Source organism: Ahaetulla prasina, chromosome 7 (assembly GCF_028640845.1).
Source record: "Ahaetulla prasina isolate Xishuangbanna chromosome 7, ASM2864084v1, whole genome shotgun sequence".
Classification (NCBI taxonomy): Eukaryota; Metazoa; Chordata; class Lepidosauria; order Squamata; family Colubridae; genus Ahaetulla; species Ahaetulla prasina.
In genome coordinates this window covers 2,638,541-2,662,669 of record NC_080545.1, presented here as the reverse complement: position 1 = coordinate 2,662,669, position 24,129 = coordinate 2,638,541, and the positions used below count along the sequence as shown (strand labels likewise).

At 43.1% G+C, this 24,129-nt stretch overlaps 1 protein-coding gene across 2 annotated transcripts in view; it reads left to right on the top strand.

The window, feature by feature from the left end:
- CAMK1D (calcium/calmodulin dependent protein kinase ID) overlaps positions 1–24,129 on the top strand; it is a 218,362-nt gene that overhangs the window by 176,756 nt on the left and 17,477 nt on the right. For both annotated transcript variants that reach the window (XM_058191375.1, XM_058191376.1), the window contains exons 4-5: positions 3,863–4,001; positions 12,338–12,464. In XM_058191375.1, coding sequence (XP_058047358.1) covers positions 3,863–4,001; positions 12,338–12,464 — 266 coding nt within the window. The remainder of the gene's footprint in view (positions 1–3,862; positions 4,002–12,337; positions 12,465–24,129) is intronic.

The following is a 24,129-nucleotide window of genomic DNA, read 5'->3' as shown; positions in this document are numbered from 1 at the left end:
CAAATCATTCCCCATGACCACGGGATTAAAATTCAGGCATTTTAATTCAGCCAGAAGGGTTTGTTCTTTGAACAAGGCACCCTACATAATCTTGCATTCCAACAAACTGTTGGATCCGGAGTTTTTCTAATGACTCAGAACTGGATGGAGCCCTTGCTTTTTCAATTTTAAGTCTAAACTTCTCTAAACTTCAATGGTGTATTACCCGTCAAGCAAAAGGAAGCTAATGTTGATCTTCTTCCTTTTAAAACATTTAGCAGTTAAACGTCAACAGGCCCTGCACTGCAAATCATCTAGAGATATTTTTTAAAAACTAAGATTTATTTTCCTTCTGACAATTTCCTGGTTTAAATTTTGACTCACTGCCACGTTGGCTCCCATAGTTTGCAGCAGGAATTTGTTCTTGTCTCTAAAGTGACAAGCAAAGGGTCTTTGGGGGGCTCTTGGTAATGTATTATTATCCTATAATGATTATGATTATTATTATTTTTCGAATGGCAAGTTTGAGCGTGTTATTTTCATATGCCAAGCCACAGACGATTGCAGAAGATTTATGCAATGAACAATGGACGTTTAATATCCATTTCCTTTTTGAAATAAGGGGAGCATTGTGTCATCTGTTTGGGCTGTTAAATTCCTTCCCCTGGCAGTTTTATAGCTCACAAGGTGAATGTAGGTCCCCTGATCCCTGTAGTCTCTTGGAGACAGTTGTGTAAATCCTTAGAATGTTATTTGTGTAAATCCTTAGTACGGTTATTTCTGACAGACCAATGGGATGGGATGCATGTTACACCAATTGAGTAGCATGACATCTCCATGTTATGGTCTCTTTGGCCACCAAGAAGTCACTGCTCACCAAATTCATTGAGTTGCCTGTGAACTTCTCTGTATGCCAAAATATTCTAGAGTCAAATGTTTATTTTGTTTATATATTTATTTTATTTCTCAACAAATACAAGAAAACAAGTAACAGAGACATGGACACATGAAAAAATGTTGGCACAAAAAAAATAAATTGGCAAAACGTAGCCATAAACACATAGAATGATTACATATAATTGGGGACAGTAGGACAGGGACGGTAGGCACACTGGTGCGCTTATGCACGCCCATTTAGGGATCTCTGAAGAAACATGAAAAGTCCACGGTAGACAGTTTACGGAGAAAGGTATGGATGGGGATTAGAGAGACTAACGACAGGATCAGGTAGAGTGTTCCAGACATTTACTACTCTATTGCAGAAGTCTTATAGAATTTTTTTTTTATGGCCAAGTGTGATTGGACACACAAGGAATTTGTCTTGGTGCATATGCTCTCAGTGTACATAAAAGAAAAGATACCTTCATCAAGGTACAACATTTACAACACAAATGATGGTCAATATATCAATATAAATCATAAGGATTGCCAGCAACAAAGTTACAGTCATACAGTCATAAGTGGAAAGAGATTGGTGATGGGAACGATGAGAAGATTAATAGTAGTGCATATTTAGTCAATAGTTTGACAGTGTTGAGGGAATTAATTGTTTAGCAGAGTGATGGCCTTCGGGGAAAAACTGTTCTTGTGTCTAGTTGTTCTGTTGTGCAGTGCTCTGTAGCGTCGTTTTGAGGGTAGGAGTTGAAACAGTTTATGTCCAGGATGTGAGGGATCTGTAAATATTTTCACGGCCCTCTTCTTGATTCGTGCAGTATACAGGTCCTCAATGGAAGGCAGGTTGGTAGCAATTATTTTTTCAGCAGTTCTAATTATCCTCTGAAGTCTGTGTTTTTCTTGTTGGGTTGCAGAACCGAACCAGACAGTTATAGAGGTGCAAATGACAGATTCAGTAATTCCTCTGTAGAACTGAATCAGCAGCTCCTTGGGCAGTTTGAGCTTACTGAGTTGGCATAGAAAGAACATTCTTTGTTGTCCTTTTTTGATGATATTTTTGATGTTTGCTGTCCATTTTAGATCTTGCGATATGATAGAACCTAGAAATTTGAAGGTTTCTACTGTTGATACTGTGTTGTCTAGTATTGTGAGAGGTGGAAATATGGAAGGGTTTCTCCTAAAGTCTACCACCATTTCTACGGTTTTGAGCATGTTCAGTTCCAGATTGTTTTGGTTGCACCACAAGGCTAGTCGTTCGACCTCTCGTCTATATGCGGATTCATCATTGTCTCGAATGAGACCAATCACTGTTGTGTCATCTGCGAACTTCAGTAGCTTGACAGATGGATCGTTGGAGATGCAGTCATTGGTATACAGAGAGAAGAGAAGTGGGGAGAGCACACAGCCTTGGGGGGGGGGGCTGTGCTAATTGTACAGGTATTTGATGTGATCTTGCTTAGCTTCACTTGCTGCTTCCTGTTTGTTAGGAATTTGTTATTTGTTATTTGTTATTTCCTACAATTAAGATTAGAGCAAATTATACTGAGTTTGAATCTATTGATGGCCCTTGTATAATTACGGTTGAAATTAAAGTACTCATTTACAGGTAGGACGTTTTGGTAAATAATCTTACGAACTAAGCATAGGTCGAATCATAGGCGAAGTAGTTCAAGGTTTTCTAGACCTGAGATTTCAAGCCTGGTGGCTGAATAGGGAATTTTATTTCGAGCAGAAGATTTGAGAACTCTCCTAGTAAAATATCTCTGGACCCATGTGAGGCCATTTGTCCAACAGCTAAAGGTATTCAACCAGAATAAAGCTGGAAGGGACCTTGGAGGTCTTCTAGTCCAACCCCAAGCTCAAGCAGGAGAGCCTCCACATTTTGGAAATGTGGTTGTTCAGGCTTTTCTTAAAAGGAAACTCCAGGGAGCATCTAACTTGGTCCTTCTATCTTGATTCACCTGGATTTTCCCTGCCTCTACATATAGAGTAGATTCCTTCCCCCCACACCCAAGAAAGTGTCAGTCATGGATTTCAATTAATTAATTAGCAAAAGCAACAGACGAATGAATGGGTAGGAGAAGGGGTTCAATGCACACAGGACCCCCACACACAAATGACTCACTTCAAAGCTATTTGAAGCAAACATACAGAAATAAATGTGATCAGGCTTTAACTGAAATATTTAGGATTTAGAATAAAAGGAGTTGGAAGGGACCTTGGAGGTCTTCTAGTCCAACCCCCTGCTTAGGCAGAAAACCCTACACCACTTCAGACAAATGGTTATTCAACCTCTTCTTAAAAATTTCCAGTGTTGGAGCATTCACAACTTCTGCAGGCAAGTTGTTCCACTGATTAATTGTCAGGAAATTTCTTCTTAGTTCTAAGTTGCATCTCTCCTTGATTAGTTTCCACCCATTGCTTCTTGTCCTGCCTTCAGGTGCTTTGGAGAATAGCTTGACTCCCTCTTCTTTGGGGCAACCCCTGAGATATTGGAAGACTGCTATCATGTCTCCCCTAGTCCTTCTTTTCATTAAACTAGACATACCCAGTTCCTGCAACTGTTCTTCACATGTTTTATCCTCCAGTCCCCTAATCCTCTTTGTTGCTCTTCTCTGCACTCTTTCTAGAGTCTCCACATCTTTTTTACATTGTGGCAACCAAAACTGGATGCCGGATTCCAAGTGTGGCCTTACCAAGGCATCATAAAGTGGTATTAACCCTTCATGTGATCTTGATTCTATCCCTCTGTTGATGCAGCCCAGAACTGTGTTGGCTTTTTTGGCAGCTGCTGCACACGGCTGGCTCCTATTTAAGTGATTGTCCACTAAGATGAATTTCTCCCTTGTGTGTTTTAATTCCGTTGCCTGCACTCAAAATAAGAAAGATACAGAGACTTGATTCCTTTAAATCTGGTTGCTTTGGGGTTCTAGTTGGTCATCTAATGAAGAAGTCTGTTAACGTTGTTGTACGTGGTGATGTTTTTCAGAGTATCTGGAGGTGAGCTATTTGACCGCATCGTAGAGAAAGGATTTTATACTGAAAAGGACGCCAGCACACTGATACGACAAGTCTTGGATGCTGTGTATTATCTTCACCGGATGGGCATTGTTCACAGAGATCTCAAGGTATTTAAACTTTAATTGCACCGTAGATATATCTTAGGACTTGGTGGCTCAGTGGCTAAGATGCTGAGCTTGTCGATCGAAGGGTTTGCAGTTCAGCAGTTCGAATCCCTAGCGCTGCGTAACGGGGTGAGCTCCCGTGACTTGTCCCAGCTTCTGCCAGCCTAGCAGTTCGAAAACAGGTAAAAAAGGCAAGTAAAAAAATGGGGACCACCTTTGGTGGGAAGGGAACAGCATTCCGTGCGCCTTTGGTGTTGACTCATGCCGGCCACATGACCACGGAGACGTCTTCAGACAGCGCTGGCTCTTCGGCTTTGAAACAGAGATGAGCCCCGCCCCCTAGAGTCGGGAACGACTAGCACATATGTGCAAGGGGAACCTTTACCTTTACCTTAGATACATCTCAGAGGGATCCCTGCTGCTTTTGGAGCTTTCTTGCAGATGTTTCATTACCAAACTAGGTAACACCATCAGTGCTAGAAGGAGTGGAGTTTGCAGAATGGAGGAAGAGAATACTGTGGGGTCCTTGCTGCTTTCTGAGCTTGATTGTTTGCTTCCAGACATTTCATTACCAAACTAGCTAACATCATCAGTGCAAGTTGGGTAATGAAATATCTGCAAGAAAGCAGAGAGCACCAAGGACTCTCATTGCAACCCTGAGCTACAGTTATTCTCCTTCATTGCTATACCTCAGAGCCAGTTTGGTGTAGTGGTTAAGGGATCCAGCTAGAAACCAGGAGACTGAGAAGTCTAGTCCCACCTTAATCACAGAGCCAGCTGGCTGACTTTGGGCCAGTCACTCTGTCGCAGCCCTAGGAAGCAAGCAATGGCAAACCACTTCTGAAATCTTGCCAAGAAAACGACAAGGATTAATCCTGCAATTGCCAGAAATCAACACAGATTCAAAGGCACACACCCAAACAAGATATATGTTACATTCTAGATTGGAATCTTCTCCAATCTAGAAAACAACCACTAGAGATTGGGATTACAAACCTCAAAATTGTCATCCAGATAGGTGGAGAAAGTTGCAGAACCATGCATAAAATCAGGTAGATAGATAGATAGATAGATAGATAGACAGACAGACAGACAGACAGACAGACAGACAGACAGACAGACAGACAGACAGACAGACAGACAGACAGACAGATATTTGTAATAGTTTCTCTACAGTTACAGATGCAAGCTACTGTAAATAGCTTTATAGTCTTCCCTTCAATGGTTTTAGGAAAATGTAATAATCTTTTGTTGGGATTCATTGTTGGAATGTATTTCTATGCAACAGCCAGTAGATGGCAGTGTTTACAAGTTTGGATCTATGGTATATACTTAAGTAGAGTTTCCTGTCACAGTTAAACAGTTGAGCAGTAAAGCACATGGTGATTGTACTCTTTGTTTGCTCTGTGGTGCTATATATGAACAGAAGTTCTTTCTACCATCTTACCCTCCTATAGTAACTTGCATGCAACTGCGGTTGTCAAAATTTGGAGCCTTGGTGTGAAAACAAGACTTTTAAAATTCCTTTTTATATCTTTGTTTTTTGAGGGTGAAAGATAATCTTGGATAAATCAGTGGATAAATGATGACTTGTCCGGTCAGCTAGGTCATTAATTGCTTAGTGCTTTTGCTAAGTCAGCCATTGAAGTGTAAAGTCAACATAGGAGGCTTAGATGTCTCACCTTTTGCTAAGTCAATCTGCTGCTGAAACAACAGGATTTGTAGGAAATTGCTTATATAAGAATTATCCTTTAGGCAGAAGAACAGGCTCAAATAACTCTGTCAACGGGTAGCTAAGCTGTGGATTCTGTTCCACTTTGGTGGAAGGAATTCCTTGACACTAGGTTTTTTTTCCAACAGATTAATCTTATTAGCCATACATGCCACAGAGGAATAGGAAAGCTGCGTGTTAAAAAAAGAGCTATGGAGTGGGATTAGTTGATATATGACTTGGAATTTACATTAGTGGAAATAATTCTGATAAGTGTCAGAATTCGGTAGATGTTCCTCAGACAGGGTGAGCTAAGCAGAGGAGAAAAAACAACTCAAATATATCAGTTTTCTCATTGGACTTATAAGAAGTAGCGTGTTGTGACCCAGACCCAAGTAGGTAGTAGGGAACTCAGTCAGTGAAAAAAAAAAAAAAAACTTTATTCGGACAACTGAGAATTACTTCATTCCCTGTGTAGTTTAACTAAATTAAAGCAAATTCCTCCCAACACAAATTCCTCAGTCCTATCACCAACCTTGGTCCAATTAGGCAAACTGCCAAAGGCCTTTCTTGGCAAACGTTCAGAAGACACCGATACAAAAATAAATGCAAGACGTAGACGAAGAAGAAGATGAAGCTATCAACATTGTTTTCCAGCAAAGAGCCCAAATGCCGTTGCTGGTCTTTTAAGCCTTATGGGAGGGTCCAGTCATCTCTTGGCACTACTCCTGAGTTGTCCTTTGTGCTTGAGCTGATCTTGCCTTCTGGCAGCTCTTCTCATGCGTGCATTAGGAACAGGCTCCTCCTGTTCCTCTGCCTCACTACTATCAGTCTCTGGAGGCTCTGGAGTCCGTACCTCATTCTCCGATGGCCCTGGCCTCACCTCAGCCTCATCGCTGTCCAACTCCGTTGCCAGCTCTGCAGGCTGCTGGCAGACCACAACATAGCGGAATCACAGCAGTACAAAGGAGAAGCTCCATAATTTAACAGTATAACAGAGTTGGAAGCAGAGGTGGTTTCAGCCAGTTCAGACCGGTTTGGACGAACCGGGAGTGGCGACCTGCAAGTGGACCGGCCGACCCGTCCGGGTGCAATCCTGTTCTCTATCACTGTGTTTTTGACGCCACACGCATGTGCAGACACCATGCGTGAGTGAATGGCCTTGTTTTTGATGTAGTATGCATGTGTGGACAGCGCGTGTGAGCAAGTTGCCGTGTTTTTTGACACCGCATGCTTGCACGGACAGTGCACACATGAATGAAGTGAGCGCATGCACACACGCTCACATTCCCACTGCTGGGCGAACCAGTTGCTACAGTATGTGAATCCCACCTCTGGTTGGAAGGGACCTTGGAGGTCTTCTAGTCCAACCCCCTGCTCAAGCAGGAGACCTTATACCATTTTAGACAAGTGGCTGTTCAATCTCTTCTTAAAAACTTCCAGTGTTGGAGCATTCACAACTTCTGGAGGCAAGTTGTTCCACTTATCGATTGTTCTAACTGTCAGGAAATTTCTCCTTAGTTCCAGGTTGCTTCTCTCCTTGATTAGTTTCCACCCATTGCTTCTTGTTCTACCCTCAGGTGCTTTGGAGAACAGCCCAACTCCCTCTTCTTTGTGGCAACCCCTGAGATATTGGAACACTGCTATCATGTCTCCCCTAGTCCTTCTTTTCATTAAACTAGACATACCCAGTTCCTGCAACCGTTCTTCATATGTTTTAGCCTCCAGTCCCCTAATCATCTTTGTTGCTTTTCTTTGCACTCTTTCCAAAGTCTAAACATCTTTTTTTTATAATGTGGTGATATTTTGATATCTTAAAAGCAGCCATGTTCTGGCGGGCTTTCTCCAAATATTGTGGCTATCCAGGTGCAGACATGAGGAGAGAGCCCCGAGTAACTTTCACATCAGTGTGTGAGCCTGGGAGAAAACTCGGCTGCTTTAACAGCCATCAAATGAAACCATTTCTAATTTAACCATGAGAAAAGATGTGCTGACAAGCACCCTCATCAGGGGTGAAATCCAGCAGGTTCTGACAGGTTCTGGAGAACCGGTAGCAGAAATTTTGAGCAGTTTGGAGAACCGGCAAATGCCACCTCTGGCTGGCTTCAGAGTAGGGTGGGAGTGGAGATTTTGCAATATCCTTCCCCAGCCACGCCCATCAAGCCATGCCCACAGAACTGGTAGTAAAAAAATTTGGATTTGACCACTGACCCTCATGCTTTGAAAAGCACTTTTCCCCAAGGACAGGTGCAGAGCTAATAAAAATGCAACACACACACACAGATACACAAATAAAATAATTGCGATCACATAAATAACAGTTGCATGAATCTCTTGAACGTTCTCGTCTCACGGTGAATATTAAACAAAGCCTCACTTTTTTTCCCCATAATACGGTGTTTTGTTGCCTTAAATGGTGGTATAAACTCCTCACATCAGATTGGTTTGGGGATTAAGGAACGTGGCGATATTAAATCATCCAATCTGTTCCTTGCCATTTCCTGGAATTCCCTGCCTGGATCATGCGTTTGTAAAAGGAATATATTAAATTATGATAGGAATTTGTACAAACATCTTCACAAGCCTGTTTCCAATGTTACTGAAAATCTCTCTCTCTCTCTACCTCCTTCCCTCCCTTCCTCCCTCCTTCCATCTCTCTCTCTCACACTTACTCTCTCTCTCTCCTGTCTCTCTCCCTCTCTCCCTCCTTTCATCTCTCCCTCTCTCTCCCCCCCTCTCCTGTCTCTCACCCTCCCTCCTTCCATCTCTCTCTCCCTCTCTCTCTCTCCTGTTTCTCCCTCCCTCTCTCCCTCCTTCCATCTCTCTCTCTCCTGTCTCTCTCCCTCCCTCTCTCCCTCCCACCCTCCTTCTGTCTCTTCCTCTCTCTCTCCCCCCTCTCTCCTGTTTCTCCCTCCCTCTCTCCCTCCTTCCATCTCTCTCTCGTGTCTCTCTCCCTCTCTCTCTCTCCCTCCCTCCTTCCATCTCTCCCTCTCTCTCCCTCCCTCTCTCTCTCCCTTCCTCCCTCCTTCCATCTCTCTCTCTCTCCTCTCTCCCCCTCCCTCCTTCCATCTCTCCCTCTCTCTCTCTCTCCCTCTCTCTCGTCTCTCTCGTCTCTCTCCCTCCCTCCTTCCATCTCTCTCTCCCTCTCTCTCTCCCTCCCTCCTGCCCTTTTATCTCTTCCTCTCTCTCTCTCCTCCCTCTCTCTCCCTCCCTCCCTCCATCTCTCCCTCTCTCACACACACACAGAAATACACACACACAGACTTAAATATGTTTGTCCATTTATCTCAAATCTGCAAAATTACTCACTTCCTAGCCAATGTAACAAAGCACCTGATTACCTTCTTTTCTTTGCTCACAAGTAAGAATTGATTGATTTGAAAACTGCCATAATTGAAGTGCCTGAATTAAGGAAAGTATTTATTAAATGTCAATGAATTAATAAGAGTATATTTCAATGGCTGATTTTATCACTCTGGAACCGGACTGGCTATTTATTTGAGCGATCTATAGAATTCCTCAGCCTGGAAGCAGATCACCCTGGGGGAATTCTGAATTTTTTTCTGTTTTCCACTGGACCGTAAAATTTAGATCTGAGGCTGTTTAGCCAATTGATGGAAGTGAATTTGCCAAAACCACAAAGAGTTTGAGGTATTCTGGGCACAGAAAGCTTTGAAAGACATCTGTATGATCCAGAACAGTATGTCCTGGATCAACAAATTGGCAGATTCCTGCTTAATATAATCCTTTAGCAATTGCGTAGAAATCTTTTGACTTATTTCAATAATATTACCAGAAGTTAGAGGCACCTCCTTCCAAATACGCTTGTTTTCCTTACCTAGTTTTAATATTTTAGATGCTTGCAACTTTTGCTAGCATCTAAAATAGGGCAAGCTATAGGTCCTTGATGGCGAACCTATAGCATGCGTGCCACAGGTGGCATGTGGAGCCATATCTGTGGGCACGCGAACGTTGCCCTAGCTCAGCCCCAGCGCACATGCCGGCCAGCTGATTTTCAGGCCTTCTGATCCCACCGGAAGTGGGTAAATGGGCCATTTCTGCCCTCAGGAGGGCCTCCGGATGGGTGGGGAAGGTCATTTTCGCCCTCCCCAGGCTCCAAGAAAGCCTCTGGAGCCTTGGGAGGGCGAAAAACGGGCCTACCGGGCCCACCGTGCCATACATGCCAAAAGCGGGGAGGAGTGCGGGTGGGTCGCGCGCATGCGTGGGTGGGAGGGCGCATTGAATTATGGGTGTGGGCACGCATTCGTGCAATCACCCCCCCCCCGCTCCCCACACTTTTGGCATGCGATGGCAAAAAGGTTAGCCATCGTTGCTATAGGTGAATACGGAGACTCAATCTCTATCATCCTTTTACCTCATCATTGTCGTGTCTGGCTCACTCACAAGGGACGTGACCCAACCTGTTCTTCTCATGTTTCTCCTCAATATTCCTTTTCAAGCCTAATTTCCTGATTATTATTTTTTTAATTGGAGGAGGCGTGTAGGAGAGAGGCTGGCTCAGCCGGGGGAAGGAGTCAAACAAGGACTTAGTCTAGACCAGGGGTCTCCAACCTTGGCAACTTTAAGACTTGTGGACTTCAACTCCCAGAGTTCCTCAGCCAGCTTTGATGGCTGAGGAACTCTGGGAGTTGAAGTCCACAAGTCTTAAAGTTGCCAAGGTTGGAGACCCCTGGTCTAGAATCCCTATGAAGGCACAAGAGAGCGAAGTCCCCATGAATGTCGTTTATCTAATCTCACCCAGGCGCAAACTGTGAGCCTAAGATGAATAATTTCAGGCGCAAACATCCATGCTTCAGAGTTCAGAGTTCAATCACCTGTTTTATTGTTTTATTAGCTGCCATTTATTAGTTTCATTAGCAGAGTGCAATCAGCTGTTTTATTGCTGAAGCCTGCACACCAGTAATGGGTTTTACTTACCATCGCTATGGGTTCAGAACAGGTTCAGAACTGTGTGCTTGCTTCACTCGCGTGCGGTGCTTCTGCGCATGCGCAGAGCATCCGTGATGACATCTGGGCAGGTGGGCAGAGCCTCCTGCCTCCGCTACCGGTTCACGCAAACCGGGGCGAAATGGTAGAAACCCACCACTGCTACACACAGAAGTCACCTCAGCCTGTTGCAGCCAGGCCAAAAGCAAAGCATGTATACCTCTTTATAAGGTACTTGAAAATTATTTTCACTAAGCGTCGCCTGATACGCCAGTTGCGTCCCTTCCTAGACCGGGATTCCCTATGCACGGTCACTCATGCCTTCGTCACTTCCCGCCCGGACTACTGTAATGCTCTCTACATGGGGCTCCCCTTGAAGAGCACCCGGAGGCTCCAACTGGTCCAGAATGCGGCTGCGCGGGTAATAGAGGGAGCGATTCGTTGCTCCCATATAACACCTGTCCTGTGCAGGCTGCACTGGCTTCCAGTGGTCTTTCGGGTGCAGTTCAAGGTGTTGGTTATCATCTTTAAAGCGCTCCATGGCATAGGACCGCCTGCTGCCACCGCCTGCTGCCACCGATAGCCTCCCACCGACCTGTGCGCTCCCATAGAGAGGGTCTCCTTAGGGTGCCGTCGGTCAAACAATGTCGATTGGTGACGCCCAGGGGGAGGGCCTTCTCCGTGGGGGCTCCTGCCCTCTGGAATGAGCTGCCTCAGGGGTTACGTCAACTCCCCGACCTCCGTACCTTTCGACGCGAGCTTAAGACCTTCTTGTTTTATCGTGCAGGGCTGGCCTAACGTATTTTAAATGTGGGTTTTTATTTCGGTTTTATCACTGTTTTATTCGTTTTGGCCTAATTTGAATTTAGATTTTTAAAATGTTTTTAATTTTTGTAACTCTGTTTTATTTGGCTGTAAACTGCCCTGAGAAGGGCGGTATATAAATTAAATTAATAAATAAAATAAATAAAAAAATAATCCATTGCAATTGCTAAGAATACTCTCTCTGGCATATCTCTTCAAGATGTATTTCTCTTTAACTCCATTTAATTGGGTTTAACTCATTAACTCCATTTTGTTTCTTAGTAAGGTAAATCAATGACTTCCTATTCACCGCTGCAGGGCCCCTGCAAGCCAAGATTTCAAACGTATTTTTACTTTAGAAATAAAAAAACCTAAGAGGAGGTGAAGGAGAGAGAGGGATGGAAGGAAGGAGAAGGAGAGGAAGATAAGTAAGGGGATAAGAGTAGGAGAGAAGGTGAGAAAAGAGGGAAAAAGAAGAGGAGTGGGGGAGAGGAAAGGGAAGGGAAGGAGGTATGAGGAAGGAGAGGAGGAGGAAGAAGGTAGGAAAGGAGAAGGAGGAGGGAGGGAGGGAAAAGAGAAGAAGAAGGTTTGTTGTAAAACGGAGGGAAAGAAAGAATAGAAGAGCAACTCCAAAGATAATTAAAAAGTTTTATTTTTGTGCTTTCTTTAGAGAGAATATGTATGAATATCTATGAATAAGAAAATGTACATTTATAATATGTGTATAAGAAAAATAAAAAATAAAAAACTTTAGAAATAAAAAACCTGGGTGGGATGGCAACTAGAAAAACGTCTTGTTTGACTCAAAATCTGTATTCTTCTATCATCCCTTCTCACATTCTGATTTTTATTTTTTTTCTTACTCTGTTCCCTGCAGCCTGAAAATCTGTTATACTACAGCCAGGATGAAGACTCTAAAATCATGATCAGTGATTTTGGATTGTCTAAAATGGAAGGGAAAGGGGCTGTCATGTCCACGGCCTGTGGTACCCCAGGATACGTTGGTAAGTGACACAAATATTCCGAGTGTGCAAGAAAATTAGAAAATAGTCTATTAGCCCCATTCCAGAAAGACCTATCCGTGCATCCGACGAGGTAACAGTTAGCTCACGAAAGCTGGGGCCTTTTAATAAAACATGCTAGATAGTCTTTGACTTACTACAATCCATTTAGTGACCGTTGAAGTTACTGTTGTTGTTGTTAGTTGCAAAGTCATGTCCAACCCATCACGACCCCATGAAAAACATTCCTCCAGGCCTTCCTGTCCTCTACCATCCTCTGGAGTCCATTGAAGCTCCCGCCTACTGCTTCAGTGACTCCATCCAGCCACCTCGTTCTCTGTCGTCCCCTTCTTCTTTTGCCCTCCATCTTTCCCAGCATTCGGCTCTTCTCCAGTGAGTCCTTCCTTCTCATTAAGTGGCCAAAGTATTTGAGTTTCCTCTTCAGGATCTCGCCAACAGTCAGGGTTGATCTCCTCTAGGACTGATCCATTGGATCGCCTTGCAGTCCAAGGTACTCGCAGGAGTCTTCTCCAGCCCCAGAGTTCAAAGGCCTCCATTCTTTGGCGCTCAGCCTTCCTTATGGTCCAACTTTCACAGCCATCCATTGCAACTGGGAAAACCAGAGCCTTGACTAGACGCACTTTTGTTGGCAGGGTGATGTCTCTGTTTTTTATTGTGCTGTCTAGATTTGTAGTTACTACAGCACTGAAAAAAGTGACCTATGCTCGTTTTTCATACTTACGACCGTTGCTACATCCCCATGGCCGTGTGATCAGAATTCAGACCGGCTTGGCAACCGACTCATTGGAGTGTCTCTTTTGCGACTGTCTGACCAGCAAAGCCAACGGGGAAACTGGATTCGCTTCTCAATTTATCAACTACCAGTGCCTACCAACTGAGGCAAAATTCACAATTCAGAATTGACAGGGAACCTCCAGAAGCCATGATTTGAAGTCACATCATTTGCCGCTGATTAAAATGGATGGATATGTCCTTTTAAATTGGGGCCGATTCTTCATCCGTGCTATTTTTAGCAAAGCCAGTTAGGTTGCCCCTACTACAGAGTCCTCCCTATCGTATCTCACTTTTTAATTAATTATAAAGGGCCAGGTTTCTCTCTTTGTGTTCCCACGTCCAAAGGATGCGCTACGAGCTATGAAATACGAGATGGGTTTATTGAGCGTCCCGCTTAGTCTTTCTTGCAGTGAATTGATTATGAAAGGCCTCTTGTCAATCTATCTTTAAGCTCAAAGATATTTTTTTTTCCATGTCTGAGGTGGATGGATATGTTGGTAGTTTTGGAAACCTTTGGAAAACTGCCCGGAAGATAATCCCAGTCTTCACACAAGTTGACATCCACCCATCCTACATTCACAAAAAAACAAAACAAAAAAAATTCCTCTATTTAAACCTAAATCCTCCATTTTTTTTTACAATTTTTTTAAAATTTTCTTTTAAGACAAGACACATAAACATGAAAACATTTTCAATCCCAATATTGTGTATCGGCAGGGTGGTTGCAAATCTCTTGTGCCTTCACAATTTACAAATATCCTTAATTTATCTAAATTTATACTGTCACCCTCTTGTATCCAGAATTTTAAATTAACCAATGGCTATAACCTTTATTTTTCTCATTCCATATGCATATCCGCTGGTAAATATTTTATCTGATAACATCATTAATGTTATCGTTCTACACCATTCATATTAATATTTCAGTTAATAGTATTTTTTCTCCAATCTTTACTAACATATCTTCCCTTCTAGCCATTGATAAAATATATCCCATATCTTATAGTATTGCTTTTCTTCCTGTTCTCTTATTTCAAATGTCAATTTACTCATTTCAGCACATTCCATTATTTTCCTAATTGTCTTTCTACTTTCATGAACTCTTGGGACGCCTATTGAAATGAATTCTCTTCTTATAGGACTCCTTTGTTCTGGAAACAATGCTGGTTTGGTCAATGGACTTTGTCTCTTGGTTACTTGACATGACGGGCCGTGACTAATCTTCTCTGGCTCACAGGATTAAGCAGAGTTAAATCTTGTTAGGAGTTTGAGTCTGGAGACCACCAAAAAGAAACCAACCAAGAATTTCTGGCTAAGACACTGAGCTTGTTGATCAGAAAGGTCGGCAGTTCGGCGGTTCGAATCCCTAGTACAGCTCTCCTGCGTGAGCAGGGGGTTGGACTAGATGACCTCCAAGGTCCCTTCCAACTCTTATAAATTAGGAAGATGGGGAGAAAGAGGAGGAGGAGGAGGAAGAGGAGGAGGAGGAGGAGGAGGAGGAGGAGGAGGAGGAGGAGGAGGAGGAGGAGAAGGAGAAGGAGAAAGAAAGGAGGAGAAGGAGAAAGAAGTGGGGGTAATGGGAGGAGGAGGAAAAGAAGAAGGTGGAGGAGGAGGAGGAGGAGGAGGAGAAGAAAAGGAGAAAGAAGTGGGGGTAGTAGGAGAGAGGAGGAGAAGTAGGGGGGGAGGAGAAAGAGGTGATAGTGGAGGAGGAGGAAGAAGAAAAGGAGGAGGAGAAGAAAAGGAGAAAGAAGCGGGGTAGTAGGGTAGAGGAGGAGAAGGAGGAGGAGGAGAAAGAGGTGATAGTGGAGGAGGAGGAGGAAGAAGAGGAGGAGGAGAAGAAAAGGAGAAAGAAGCGGGGTAGTAGGGTAGAGGAGGAGAAGGAGGAGGAGGAAAGAGGTGATGGTGGAGGAGGAGGAAGAAGAAAAGGAGAAAGAAGTGGGGGTGGTAGGGTAGAGGAGGAGAAGGAGGAGGGAAGGAGGAGGAAGAAGAAGAGAAGGAGGAGGGGAGGAGAAAGAGGTGGAGGAGGAGAGAAGGTGGAGGAGGAGGAAGAAGAGGAGGAGGAGAAGAAAGAGGAGGAGGAGGAGGAGGAGGAGGAGGAGGAGAAAAGGAGAAGAGGAAGGAACACAGATGATCATGCAGTCACCAGTTGAGTGAAATCAACTTGAAGGAAACTTTATCTTTTAGGTCTGCTCTATATTTGGATGTTAGAAACATCCCACTTCCCTGCCAAAAGAACCATCTCAACTATCTGGAAGAGTCCCCAGAAGATCAAGTCCTGCTGCTTTTTAAGTTGCACATCAAAAAGTTACACAAAACCTCGATGACTGAACGCCAGAGGTTGTCTCGAGCGGAATGTGTCACATTTGTCCACGTTGCCTGTTTCTGAAGAAATGGATGGTTTATTACACATTGGATCAGAAAACACATCCTTCTCCCTTGTAGAGGCTTTGAATGTATATAATTTAGGATACTTATTTCTGCTTTGGAAAGGATTAATAAACATTCTATAATAAAGGAACCTAACAGGGAAATAAGAATGGCTGAGTTTAGTGGTAACCGTAGAACGTAGAATAACAGAGTTGGAAGGGACCTTGGAGGTCTTCTAGTCCAACCCCTGCTCAGGCAGGAAACCCTCTACCATTTCAGACAAATGGTTGCCCACGCTCTTCTTTAAAACTTCCAGTGTTGGAGATTCACAACTTCTGGTGGCAAGCTGTTCCACTGGTTGATTGTCCTCACTGTTAGGAAGTTCCTCCTTAATTCCAGGTTGCTTCTCTCCTTGATTGGTTTCCATCCATTGCTTCTTGACCTGCCTTCAGGTGCTTTGGAGAATAGGTTAGTTGAGCCCCTCTTCTTTGGGGCAGCCCCTCAAATACTGGAAGACGGCTATCATGTCTCCCCTAGTCCTTCTTTTCACTGTACTAGCCATATCCAATTCCTGCAATAGTTCTTTGTATGTTTTAACCTCCAGCCGGCTTATCATTTCTACAACAAATCCAGCATTTTCATGAAGCCTCAAGTCCTCCCAAGCTGCAGAATCTAAAGCTGAGTATAAATAGCAGTCAACTCATCTGCTCACTTTCCTCCTCTTAGGCCCTTTGACATCAACATTTACATTTAGATAAGCTTTTAAAAGGCAGACTTTAATTGTTATTCTGGGCACTGGGTGATGCAGGCCGAAGAAAAATGCTTAATCAGCTGCTTTAAGAGAACAACAACAATGAAAAAAAAATAAGATGAGAAATTGAAGATGCTGGTGTTTTGTTTTGTTTTTTTATCTAGAGTCATACTTTAGGACCATAAAAAAAGTTTTACCAGCTGCCCTTAAAATCCAAATAACAGAATAACAGAGTTGGAAGGGACCTTGGAGGTCTTCTAGTCCAACCCTCTGCTCAAACCGGAGACCCTCTACCGTTGCCGACAAATGGTTGTCCAATCTTAAAAACCTCCAGTGACGGAGCATCCACAACTTCTGAAAGGAAGTCATTCCACTGATTAATTGTTCTATCAGGAAATTTCTCCTTAGTTCTAAGTTGCTTCTCTCCTTGATGAGTTTCCACCCATTGCTTCTTGTTCTACCCTCAGGTGCTTTGGAGAATAGCTTGACTCCCTCATCTTTGGGGCAGCCCCTGAGATATTGGAAGATTGCTATCATGTCTCCCCTGGTCCTTCTTTTCATCAAACTAGACATACCGAGTTCCTGCAACCGTTCTTCATAAGTTTTAGCCTCCAGTCCCCTCATCATCTTTGTTGCTCTTCTCTGCACTCTTCCCAGAGTCTCAACCTATTTCAGAAACTAGAGGATCCTCATTCCTTGAAGCACACTACATAGCAAGAATCGAAAGGATTCAGAGTTTTCTTGAGGTCCACTGGATCTATTGGTGCAACCTGCTTGATCAGGAGTGGAAAGAGCTCCTGTTGTTGTTGCATTTGGGACATTTCGTGACAGGGCTATGATGTGCTATGAAATATGAGTAGGAGGTAACCTGTGGAACAGCTTGCCACCAGAAGTTGTGGGTGCTCCATCACTGGAGGTTTTTAAGAAAAGACTGGACAGCCACCTGTCTGGAATGGTAGAGGGTCTCCTGCTGGAACAAGGGGCTGGACTAGAAGACCTCCAAGGTCCCTTACAGCTCTATTCTAGATTGAAGGCTCAGCTTTGGGATCACCATAAGATAAAGGTAAAAGTTCCCCTCGCACATCTGTGCTAGTCATTCCCGACTCTAGGGGGCGATGCTCATCTCCGTTTCAAAGCCGAAGAGCCAGCGCTGTCCGAAGACGTCTCCGTGGTCATGTGGCCGGCATGACTCAACGCCAAAGGCGCACGGAACGCTGTTCCCTTCCCACCAAAGGTGGTCCCTATTTTTTCTACTTGCATTTTTTACGAGCTTTCGAAACTGCTAGGTTGGCAGAAGCTGGGACAAGTCACGGGAGCTCACCCCGTTACACGGCAGCACTAGGGATTCGAACCGCTGAGCTGCCAACCTTTCTGATCAACCAGCTCAGCGTCTTAGCCATTGAGCCAGCGCATCCCATACGTATGGGTCACCATACAGTGTCCTTTTTTTTTTTTTTTTTTTTGAACAAGCTTCTTCACTCATCATCCACTTTGGGGATCTGTAGACTCTGCTGTCAATAACTTCATTCAGTGGTTCACATGTGGCTTATGTTTTATTTAATTTCCAGTTCCTGCCAGCTCTTCTGCATCCTTCTGTGGCTTGTCACCCAGGCAATGAGGGACAGGGACTTGAAAATGATGCTGGCCTTCTTAGATTATGCCCTTGGCTAGATCTTCCATTGCTATGATACCCATAACGAAATCTTTGATTATTTCTCTCACTGTTTCTTCCTCCACGCAGACTTTCTGAGTCTTATGGACACTGTCCAATTATCAGCATTTATTTAATTTTTCCCAGGCATATAATTTTACTTTCCTTTTCACGGAGAGAAAGGACCTCTCCCAGGCTGTAAAAAGCAAGCTAAATTTAAACCCTTGCGTTGAAAACGAAGACAGCAAAACTCCTCACTTCTCTAAAATCTATCCGTAAAAAAGAAAACTGTTTTTTTTTTTAGTTTTCTTCCCCCACCCCCAATGTAACTTGGCATCCGACTGGTCAAGGAACACTTTGATTAATTGACTGTTAAAGTAAAAGTTGAGAACAAGTATAATCTTTAAAAGGTTTTCTGTTAATTTGTCTCACAAATTAAATGGCGGTTGGTGAAAACTCATGAGAGTATTTTTTTTTTTTTAAAAAATAATTAAATGTAGTTAATAACTATTAAATGGCACTGACATATAACATACAAAGTAGTGGTGCGGTGGCCTGGAGGTGGAGCTCTCGCCTCACAATCAGGAGGCTGTGAGTTCGATCCTAGGTAGAGGCAGATATTTCTCTCTCTGGGCACAATGAGAATATATCTGCTGAACAAAACTCTGTACTGGCGACAGGGAAGGGCATCCGGCCAGTCAACACTCAGCTCCATTCAGACTCCACCCCACAAAGGATTATGGGGTCATTAAATGATGATGATGATGAGTGACAAATAAGGTACAAATAAGGTACTTTGGCTGCAGAATTAAATGGTATAGTTCAGTAGTGGGTTTCAATTTCGGCCGCTACCAGCTTTCTCATGGGCGCGCGCTCACGTGCAACGCTTCTACACATACGCAGAGACGTCCGGGTGGGTGGACGGAGCCTCCCGCCCCCCTCCGCTACCAGTTCGCCCAATCTGGGGCGAACTGGTAGCAACCCACCACTGGTATAACTGCTTAAATTAAACTGGTGTACGGAATCATTTTAAAATTCAGCTTATATTCTCCAATAAAAAACCCATTTTGGGAAAAAGAAATTACAGTTATTCCTTGACTTGCGACTACGATGGAGCCCAAAGTTTATGTTACTAAGTGAGACGTCTGTTTCTCCGTGTCATATAATCTATCTGGGCATATGCATAATTTTGTACTTATTTATTTTGTCGCATTTATGCAGTGTATATTGGAGGTTGGTGACCCTTTAAGAGCTGAATGCAACAGAATTTGATTTTAACGTATGCCGATTAATCTGCATTCAAAGTGGCAATAAAGTTATTCTAGGTTCTAAGAGTTAAGTGAATTTTGTCTCGTTTTACGACCTTTCTTGCCACGGTTCTTAAGTGAATCATTGCAGTTGATAAGTTAGTAACCCGGCTGTTAAGCGAATCCAGCTTCCCCCATGGACTTTGCTGGTCGGAAGGTCGCAAAAGGGAATCACGTGACCCCGGGACATAGCAACCGTCATAAATACGAACCAGTTGCCAGATGTCTGGATCACGTGACCATGGGAACGCTGCAAAGGTCATAACTTTGAAAAACGGTCGTAAGTCCCATTTTACAGTGCTGTTGTAAGTTTGGACGGTCACTAAACGAACCGTCGTAAGTCAAGGGCCGCCTGTAATTCAGAAGTTTATTCTCCACTTAAGGTTATTATTCATTTTCGTTTGCCAGAATCATTTTTTTATTTTTTATTTATTTTGTCGCATTTATGCAGTGTATATTGAGGTTGGTGACCCTTTAAGAGCTGAATGCAACAGAATTTGATTTTAACGTATGCCGATTAATCTGCATTCAAAGTGGCAATAAAGTTATTCTAGGTTCTAAGAGTTAAGTGAATTTTGTCTCGTTTCGACCTTTCTTGCCACGGTTCTTAAGTGAATCATTGCAGTTGATAAGTTAGTAACCCGGCTGTTAAGCGAATCCAGCTTCCCCCGACCTTCACATAGCAAAGAGCCAGATATCCTGCCTATCTATGGAGAAATCATCCAGATTCCAAGCACTCACTAAATTAGAGCAAAGCAAGTCTGTTTCAAGTTTCCTAAAGATTTGCGTCAGAGGAAGGAAAGAAGCAACTTAGAACTAAGGAGAAATTTCCTGACAGTTAGAACAATTAATAAGTGGAACAACTTGCCTTCAGAAGTTGTGAATGCTCCAACACTGGAAATTTTAAGAAAATGTTGGATAACCATCTGACTGAGATGGTGTAGGGTTTCCTGCCTGGGCAGGGGTTGGACTAGAAGGCCTCCAAGGTCCCTTCCAACTCTGATGTTATGTTAAATACAAATGTCAGAAGAAGGAAGGAAATAGGAATGACAAGGAAAGAAGCAACTTAGAACTAAGGAGAAATTTCCTGACAGTTAGAACAATTAATAAGTGGAACGACTTGCCTTCAGAAGTTGTGAATGCTCCAACACTGGAAATTTTAAGAAAATGTTGGATAACCATCTGACTGAGATGGTGTAGGGTTTCCTGCCTGGGCAGGGGTTGGACTAGAAGGCCTCCAAGGTCCCTTCCAACTCTGATGTTATGTTAAATACAAATGTCAGAAGAAGGAAGGAAATAGGAATGACAAGGAAAGAAGCAACTTAGAACTAAGGAGAAATTTCCTGACAGTTAGAACAATTAATAAGTGGAACGACTTGCCTTCAGAAGTTGTGAATGCTCCAACACTGGAAATTTTAAGAAAATGTTGGATAACCATCTGACTGAGATGGTGTAGGGTTTCCTGCCTGGGCAGGGGGTTGGACTAGAAGGCCTCCAAGGTCCCTTCCAACTCTGATGTTATGTTATGTTATGTTATGTTATGTTATGTTATGTTATGTTATGTTATGTTATGTTATGTTATGTTATGTTATGTTATGTTATGTTATGTTATGTTATGTTATGTTATGTTATGTTATGTTATGTTAAATACAAATGTCAGAAGAAGGAAGGAAATAGGAATGACAGAGGAAGGAAAGAAAGAAGCAACTTAGAACTAAGGAGAAATTTCCTGACAGTTAGAACAATTAATAAGTGGAACAACTTGCCTTCAGAAGTTGTGAATGCTCCAACACTGGAAATTTTAAGAAAATGTTGGATAACCATCTGACTGAGATGGTGTAGGGTTTCCTGCCTGGGCAGGGGTTGGACTAGAAGGCCTCCAAGGTCCCTTCCAACTCTGATGTTATGTTAAATACAAATGTCAGAAGAAGGAAGGAAATAGGAATAGAGAGAGGAAGAAATGAAAGAAATGAGCCAGCAGTGCAGCAGCTGTTAAAAAGCCAACACAGTTCTGGGCTGCATAAACAGAGGATAGAATCAAGATCACGTGAAGTGCTAGTACCACTTTATAATGCCTTGGTAAGGCCACACTTGGAATATTGCATCCAGTTTTGGTCGCCACGATGTAAAAAAGATGTTGAGACTCTAGAAAGAGTGCAGAGAAGAGCAACAAAGATGATTAGGGGACTGGAGGCTAAAACATATGAAGAACGGTTGCAGGAACTGGGTATGCCTAGTTTAATGAAAAGAAGGACTAGGGGAGACATGATAGCTGTGTTCCAATATCTCAGGAGCTGCCCCAAAGAAGAGGAAGTCAAACTATTCTCCAAAGCACCTGAGGGTAGAACAAGAAGCAATGGGTGGAAACTGATCAAGGAAAGAAGCAACTTAGAACTAAGGAGAAATTTCCTGACAGTTAGAACAATTAATAAGTGGAACAACTTGCCTTCAGAAGTTGTGAATGCTCCAACACTGGAAATTTTTAAGAAAATGTTGGATAACCATCTGACTGAGATGGTGTAGGGTTTCCTGCCTGGGCAGGGGGTTGGACTAGAAGGCCTCCAAGGTCCCTTCCAACTCTGATGTTATGTTATGTTATGTTATGTTATGTTATGTTATGTTATGTTAAATACAAATGTCAGAAGAAGGAAGGAAATAGGAATGACAAGGAAAGAAGCAACTTAGAACTAAGGAGAAATTTCCTGACAGTTAGAACAATTAATAAGTGGAACAACTTGCCTTCAGAAGTTGTGAATGCTCCAACACTGGAAATTTTAAGAAAATGTTGGATAACCATCTGACTGAGATGGTGTAGGGTTTCCTGCCTGGGCAGGGGTTGGACTAGAAGGCCTCCAAGGTCCCTTCCAACTCTGATGTTATGTTAAATACAAATGTCAGAAGAAGGAAGGAAGGAAATAGGAATAGAGAGGAAGGAAAGAAGCAACTTAGAACTAAGGAGAAATTTCCTGACAGTTAGAACAATTAATAAGTGGAACGACTTGCCTTCAGAAGTTGTGAATGCTCCAACACTGGAAATTTTTAAGAAAATGTTGGATAACCATCTGACTGAGATGGTGTAGGGTTTCCTGCCTGGGCAGGGGGTTGGACTAGAAGGCCTCCAAGGTCCCTTCCAACTCTGATGTTATGTTATGTTATGTTATGTTAAATACAAATGTCAGAAGAAGGAAGGAAATAGGAATGACAAGGAAAGAAGGAAGGAAATAGGAATGACAAGGAAAGAAGCAACTTAGAACTAAGGAGAAATTTCCTGACAGTTAGAACAATTAATAAGTGGAACGACTTGCCTTCAGAAGTTGTGAATGCTCCAACACTGGAAATTTTAAGAAAATGTTGGATAACCATCTCACTCAGATGGTGTAGGGTTTCCTGCCTGGCCAGGCGGTTGGTCTAGAAGGCCTCCAAGGTCCCTTCCAACTCTGATGTTATGTTATGTTATGTTATGTTATGTTATGTTATGTTATGTTATGTTATGTTATGTTATGTTATGTTATGTTATGTTATGTTATGTTATGTTATGTTATGTTATGTTAAATACAAATGTCAGAAGGAATACATTAGTGCAGGGGTCTCCAACCTTGGCAACTTTAAGACTTGTGGACTTCAACTCCCAGAATTCCTCAGCCAGCTTCCCCCCCCCCCCGACCTTCACATAGCAAAGAGCCAGATATCCTGCCTATCTATGGAGAAATCATCCAGATTCCAAGCACTCACTAAATTAGAGCAAAGCAAGTCTGTTTCAAGTTTCCTAAAGATTTGCGTCAGAGGAAGGAAGGAAGGAAGGAAGGAAGGAAGGAAGGAAGGAAGGAAGGAAGGAAGGAAGGAAGGAAGGAAGGAAAAGGAGGGGAAAGGAGAGAGGGAAAGAAGGAAGGAAGGAGGAAGGGAAGGAAGGAAGGAAGGAAGGAAGGAAGGAAGGAAGGAAGGAAGGAAGGAAGGAAGGAAGGAAGGAAGGAAGGAAGGAAAAGGGAGGGAGGGAGGGAGGGAATAGAGAGGAAGGAAGGAAGGAAGGAAGGAAGGAAGGAAGGAAGGAAGGAAGGAAGGAAGGAAGGAAGGAAGGAAGGAAATAGGAATAGAGAGAGAGGAAGAAATGAAAGAAATGAGCCAGCAGTGTGCAGCAGCTGTTAAAAAAGCCAACACAATTCTGGGCTGCATAAACAGAGGGATAGAATCAAGATCACGTGAAGTGCTAGTACCACTTTATAATGCCTTGGTAAGGCCACACTTGGAATATTGCATCCAGTTTTGGTCGCCACGATGTAAAAAAGATGTTGAGACTCTAGAAAGAGTGCAGAGAAGAGCAACAAAGATGATTAGGGGACTGGAGGATAAAACATATGAAGAACGGTTGCAGGAACTGGGTATGTCTAGTTTAACAAAAAGAAGGACCAGGGGAGACATGATAGCAGTGTTCCAATATCTCAGGGGTTGCCAGAAAGAAGAGGGAGTCAAACTATTCTCCAAAGCACCTGAGGGCAGGACAAGAAGCAATGGGTGGAAACTGATCAAGGAAAGAAGCAACTTAGAACTAAGGAGAAATTTCCTGACAGTTAGAACAATTAATAAGTGGAACAACTTGCCTTCAGAAGTTGTGAATGCTCCAACACTGGAAATTTTTAAGAAAATGTTGGATAACCATCTGACTGAGATGGTGTAGGGTTTCCTGCCTGGGCAGGGGGTTGGACTAGAAGGCCTCCAAGGTCCCTTCCAACTCTGATGTTATGTTATGTTATGTTAAATACAAATGTCAGAAGAAGGAAGGAAGGAAGGAAATAGGAATGA